Source organism: Calidris pugnax, unplaced genomic scaffold (assembly GCF_001431845.1).
Source record: "Calidris pugnax isolate Ruff unplaced genomic scaffold, ASM143184v1 scaffold623, whole genome shotgun sequence".
NCBI classification, from domain to species: Eukaryota; Metazoa; Chordata; class Aves; order Charadriiformes; family Scolopacidae; genus Calidris; species Calidris pugnax.
Window position 1 is genome coordinate 13,554 of NW_015091313.1, and position 6,522 is coordinate 20,075.

At 47.6% G+C, this 6,522-nt stretch overlaps 1 protein-coding gene across 1 annotated transcript; it reads left to right on the forward strand.

Moving 5' to 3' along the window:
- The first annotated feature begins 1,400 nt into the window (after positions 1–1,400).
- On the forward strand, positions 1,401–3,187 carry LOC106899183 (inositol 1,4,5-trisphosphate receptor-interacting protein-like 1). The gene has a single exon (XM_014960892.1). It carries the CDS (start codon positions 1,427–1,429, stop codon positions 3,089–3,091), a length of 1,665 nt encoding a protein of 554 aa, XP_014816378.1. The 5' UTR covers positions 1,401–1,426; the 3' UTR covers positions 3,092–3,187.
- Positions 3,188–6,522: the final 3,335 nt, after the last annotated feature.

A 6,522-nucleotide genomic window follows, 5' to 3' on the forward strand; every position in this document is an offset into this window, starting at 1 on the left:
TTCTAGACAAAATACGGCCACGTTCTCTTAACTGTCCATTGGCTTGTAGCATTGAAATATAGGGGAATAATTGTATTTTATTTTATAGTGAAAGGTATTTGAAACATTGTTATGAAAACCGTAGGATTTGGGTGCAGATGAAAGAAAACCCTAAGGAGTAAAGCTGTGAAAAAGTCTCCCGAGATACCTGCATGTATCTCAAATTCTAAACTGTAGGCCCTTTATCTGTGTCTGATGACAAAATTTAACCTGAAATGCAAGCACTGCTATGAGGTTCATGCCAGCAGCGTGCAGACAATCTCGTGAACCTTTCAGCCTGGAGAGAAAATTCATGGGTTCAGTGCAGAACTGGACATCTGTAGGACAATTAAATTCTCAGAAATGGCAAGAATGAGAGCATCACTATCAAAGAGGAAGAGATCAGTGACCTGCTAAGCCGCTTGGATGCACACAAGTCTATGGGACTGGATGGGCTACACCCAAGAGTGCTGAAAGAATTGGGAGACGTGCTCGCCAAATCGCTTTCCATCATTTATAGGAAGTCATGGCTGACACATCAGCCAAGGACACACTTGAGCAATGATGCTCCCGTGGTCAAAGGCCAATATGTCTCGAGGTCAACCATCTTACCCACAGAAATAGTCAACAGCCCAAGAGCATTGGAATAGGCTGCCCAGGGAGGTGGTTGAGTCACCATCCCTGGATGTGTTTAAGGGACGTTCAGATGTGGTACTGAGGGGTATGGTGTAGGGGAGGACTTTGTAGAGTAGGGTAGAGGGTTGGACTCGATGATCCCAAGGGTTTCTTCCAACCTAAATGATTCTATGATTCTATGACTCTATGAAAGTGCTCACAGCAAAAAGACATTGATCGTGTAGCAATTGCAGAAGAAGGAATCACAGAATCTTTATGGTGGGAGGGGACCTTTGAGATCATTGAGACAACCACAAAAAAAAACCAACCACCAACCAACCAACAAAACAAAAAGAAAAAGAAAAACCAAAAACAAACCCACCAAAAAATCCCAGACGCACAAAGAGACAAAAGCAAACGATCTCGGGCGCTAGAGTATGCCCTGAAGGGCCTTGCAAGGGCTTGTAAATAAGTTGTAAGGGGTAAGTAAGTTGCATTCACCATCCCAGGCTGTGGCTGAGCCGGGGTGGGGCCCAAGGGGTGTCTGTGATGCGCTGCGGCCCCTGGGACACCCCAGGGGACACGTCACAATGGGGGTGGCTATAAAAGGCGCTGTCCCAGTACAGCGGTCCCAGTGCGGCCTGCGCCAGCGGTGAGGGAGCTCGCGGCTCTCTTGCTACTTCTGCGGGCCATGGCTGTGACAAGAGTCCTTGTCCTGCTGCCTCTCATGATGAGCATCATCTGGCTCCCGCCCATGGTTGGCAATGGGCTGGATGAGGCCACAGGGTTCCACATGCAGCAGCGTGCGGAGCTCCAGAACATGGAGATGACTGGGCTGCTGGAGGAGGTGGAGGAGAGCAGCCTGGAGGAGACAAAGCCCAGCCTGGAGGAGATGGAGCCGAGCATGGAGGAGAAGGCGGTGATCCTGGAGGAGAGCGACTTTTCCTGGGGAGCCCTCCTCTTTGCTACATCCTCAAAGCTGTGTCAGTGCTGCCTGGTTGTTGGAGATCTAGTGCTGCTCCTCGGGCTCTGCTTGAGGCTCTGGAAAAGGATCTCCCTACTCCTGCCGGCCATGGCTCTGACAGGAGTCCTTCTCCTGCTTTTGTTGACCATCATCTGGCTCACAGTGATGGTCGGATACGGTTGGCTTGCCTGGGAAGACCTGCTCTTTGCTGCCTTCAAGTTCGGTGCGGTTGCTGGATACCCGGTGCTGCTCATCAGGCTCAGTGCGTGGCTCAAGAAAAGGACCCATGCACCAGACAGGAGCAAAGAGCAGGAGAGGTCCAGCAGCAACACGGGGGAGGCTGAGGAGGAAGAAAGAGAAGTTGGCGATTACGTGGAGCGGCTGGTGAGGGACAAGGTCCGGCGGTCAGCGCGGAGCGTGGCCTACAGGAGAAAGGCAGTGGAGAAGCTGGTGGGCGATCTCCTCGGTGCCTTGCAGAAGCGCTTGTCCGAGAGCTTCTTCCCAGTGCTGCAGCCAGCCATCGGGGTGGGCAGCGCCTTTGAAGGCTGGAGTCCCCGTGGGCATGATGCTGTCTACACCCTGCTTGTGCCCCTGAAACCCCCCCGTGGGCACGCCTTCCACCTGGAGCTGGGCACTGCGGGGGACGCGCCGGCAAAGCACCGTGTCCGTGTGGAGCTGGTGTGCACCTGCACAAAGGACACACGTGTGGGGGACATGCTGTGCTTCGTCCACCAGCCCTACGAGGCGCTGCAGAGAAATCAGGATTCCAGCCTCCTGAACGAGCTCTGCACCATCCGCTACCTCGATGCCCAGAAGATCGCCCGCTGGATCCAAGGCTTGGTGACCTCAGCCTGGGAGGAGCTGCCTCATTCACGTCGCTACGGGCTGAGGCTGCTGCCTTCCCGCCGCTCCTGCAAGCTGGAGCTGACCAGTGCCTCCGGGAGATCCCTCTGTGTTGAGATGCTCGTTGGGGTGCAGCGAGACCACTCGGACCTCTTCCTGAGCAGCCAGGCTCCAGAGGCCATCTTCACCCCAGGCACCATGTGGCCAGAGAGCTTTGCTGTGGCTGAGGCAAAGTTCTTCAGCCACGTGGCCAGGCAGGCCCCGCCTGACAGTGTCCACCTCCAGTGCCTCCAGCTCTGTGCCAGTAGCCTGGCGGGCACAGTCCTTTCCTCTGATACACTGAAGACGGTTGTGATGGATCTCCTGACCCTCATACCCGTGACAAGCTGGACGGGGCCAGTATTCGTGATCCGGCTTCAGGATGTCATGGCCTACCTGCGCAGCTGCCTGCAGGAGAAACGCCTCGATCACTTCATCATTGGCAATAAGTTCTTGCCCGAGGACATCCTCTTGGCCCCAGACACCCAAGAAGCTGCACCACTCAACCTCTTCCAGTGCCTGGTGGAGGATCCCCAAGCCTACGTCAAGGCACTGGGGGAGTTCGAGGAGCTGCAAGACCAGCTCAAGAACCTGATGCTCTTCAGAGTCTGAAAGAGGTTTTCACCACTGACACCACCTCTGTGCACCACCTGCTGTCTTCCGGAGGCTCCCTTCTCTCCGGGAGCTTCCCTTTGTACATAGTTCTGAATAAAGGGTGTGTTGGAACAAAAGCTGCATCTCTCAGTGGGTGTGCATCCTTTCTGGGGGGAAGGCAGGCAGCGGGTGCTGGCTGCTCAGCCGCCCCAGAGGCTGGGAGCATTTTGCTGAAGAGCTGGCGCGGTGGGCTCTGCTTTCCCTGATTCAAGGGGAGGTTGTCAAGAGGATGGGTCCAGTGTTTTTCAGCGGTTCCCAGTGCGAGGTGAAGAGGAAATGGGCACAAACTTGAACCTAACAAGTTCCCATCTCCCTGCCCAAGTGATAATCTCCTGAGGTGGTCACCAGGGGTACGTCTTTCATGAGGGTGGCATCTGGGGCTCCATGGTGCTGTGTGGGAGTCAGATAACAACACATCAGCCAAGGACACACTTGAGCAATGATGCTCCCGTGGTCAAAGGCCAATATGTCTCGAGGTCAACCATCTTACCCCCAGAAATAGTCAACAGCCCAAGAGCATTGGAACAGGCTGCCCAGGGAGGTGGTTGAGTCACCACCCCTGGATGTGTTTAAGGGATGTTCAGATGTGGTACTGAGGGATATGGTGTAGGGGAGGACTTTGTAGAGTAGCGTAGATGGTTGGATCCCAAGGGTCTCTTCCAACCTGGACGATTCTATGATTCTATGATAGTACATCATGGTGGTAAAGGGGAGGTTTCAAAAGAGATTTCCTATAATCCCTTCAGAACTGGGTGGAACAGACAACAGAGAAGTCTCAAGTGGAAGAAAAGTATTTAAGCCTGATGCAAATTATGAAGAGATGTCATGCTCCAGATCTGTCTAATCTCTAGCAGTTAGAGATCTGGATGAGTGACAGAGCTGTCTAATGTGAGGGTTTGGAGGTGGTATTTTTTTATGAAATGTACTTAACACACTTGTAAGACAGTCTCTGACAGCATAGTTTATTTTGTTTTCATCCTGGAGGTGACAAAATTCAGCCTGACCTACTCTGCCAAGAAGCCTTGAGTTGGCTCAGCGTAGCTACACCAGAATGTAACTGCACAAACACTTTGGGCAACCTGGGACTACAATACAGTTGTGTACATTGGACTTCATCATACCCACAGAACAGATATAATTATGCAAACGGATGCGACTGGGACAAGAACTGACTGAGAATGACTAAACTCAGACAGCCTCCAAACTACTGCCATTAGGGGGTGTATTTATATAGACCTGAAGGATGGCACTTGGTGGTAGAATGTGTCATGTCTGCGTCTGCTCTGCTGGAATGGTTCGGGACTCTTAAATCATTAAGGAAACCAAGCACAAGTTTTTATTTCTAGTCCAAAGAGTGCAAGCATTTCTTTTAAAGATCTTTCTTTTAAAGATCTTTTGTGGTGGAAGACAGGTTAAATACATCTGAAAATCATGTGGGGTGATTTTACAGACTGGCACGTGTTTGAGTAACGACCAGTAGACGTAGCTACTTGCACTGCCAAGTTCCAAGTGCAGCAAATTGAATTCCATATTGGGGGAAAACAATCCTTTTCCTGAAAGAATATTATGTAGTTGTGTGGAAGTGTTACAGACACTTTATTCCATTTGCAGAAAACTGTTTCTTTCTTCCTTGGTGAATATCGAGGCGCACCTTTCCATATGCCATTGTATAGCAGTGTAGAATTTAAAGTTCAGTATTGCCTTTGTCTTCGCTACTATTTAGTTCAAAATAAAAATAAGTCCTTAAGATAGAAATACCTGCTCAAATGGCTTCAGTAATCCATGCCTTAGTGTGGTTGTATGAACCTCATATGTATATACTGCAACAGAGATGAACTAATAATACCTAATGAACTTGTCAGAAAATAAGGAAAATGAGGAAATGCTGGTTTGGTTTTTGTTTGGGTTTTTTTTGGGTTTTTTTTTTTTTGCTTTAGAGAGGAAGAAAGTGAAACGTAACACTTTACACCAAGTGTTCTTCATGACACACACACCCCCCCATCTTTTTAATAGGAAAAGATATTTGCCATTCCTTTTTCAAAAGGCTTCAGGCAACTCTCTGGAGTTTGGGGACCTAGGGAGACATAATCAGGTCTGCAATGAATTCTGCCATATAATGTCATTACTTACATGGCAATTCAAGCCAGCTGTCTCCACAAAACATAAACTCACTTCTCCATCTACAGCAGGGATGGTACTATTTCCTAACAATTAACTTCCTGATTGCCAGAATGCGGAAAGCTGCTGATGCATAATTAAGAGTTCTGTACGATCTTAAGTGTGAATAATGGTTTAGTCATTGCCACCATCTGTCTGTAGCTGAGAGGCTAAAGATCTAATTCCTATGGGTAAATTCTCCCTTCTGGAAAAGGAACTGTGTTTACATTGTGTGGAGACTCCTGATGGCAGGCCAATTTTATTTGGAGGTTTTGGAAGAACACTTTTGCCCCTTGACTTTAAATTTTGTTAGCTGAAATTTCTTGGAAGAAGGGATGAGATCATGGTGTATCTAAATACGTGTGCCTATTAACCAATGAGAAAGACATCTCTGGAAATCAGAAATAGGATGGGTGATTAAAGAAGTAAGGGTTATATATATATATAGCTATTTTATTAGAAATACAAAGAAAATATTTATAAGACTTATCCTATACTTAGGATATAACCTAAATGGGATATATACATTTCCTATGTATCCCAATTTAAAAAAAATAATTATCGTCTATTGCAAACTTTACAGATACCATAGTTGCTATCCAACATCTGCTTGAGTTGAAGCTGAATTACATAGTTTGTCTTCTAATCTCCGGAAAAATTCAGCAAAACTTTTGCTGCTGTTTAGATTTGCATTCCCATTGAGAGAAGCTGCTGAGTCCATCTACAGACCCTTGAAATGAGCAGCCGTGTGTCCTTACTCATCAGCACTACTGAGCAGGTCACTGCTGTGAGGAGGCACACTCAGCAGAAGATTCATTCATATATGATGCACTCTGCATCAGAAGACCACATGACATCCATCCTGCTAATAACATCCATCAGTGCCACGAAGTCCAAACATAAAAAAGAGCAGGATATTGTTTGTTTTGACCCAAGGGTAATCAGAAGATTTGTGAGGATAATCAGAAGGAGAATTGGCAGAAAAAAAAAAAAAAAAGGAAAAAAAAAAAGAAAGAGAAGATTGATTTCGGCTTTAGTGATATGGCTTCTCAGGGTTTATTCTGCATGAAGATAAAATCCTTCCTTGCTTTTGTTTTTTCCAAAATGAGGCACAGAACTTTTCCTGCAGTAAAGTACTTTATTTTTCAAAATGCAAGTGATTTTAAAAAATCCTGATAGAGTACATTTGGTAGAGGTTTTGGCCCTGTAGCCATCTTTTTCACCAAGTCACT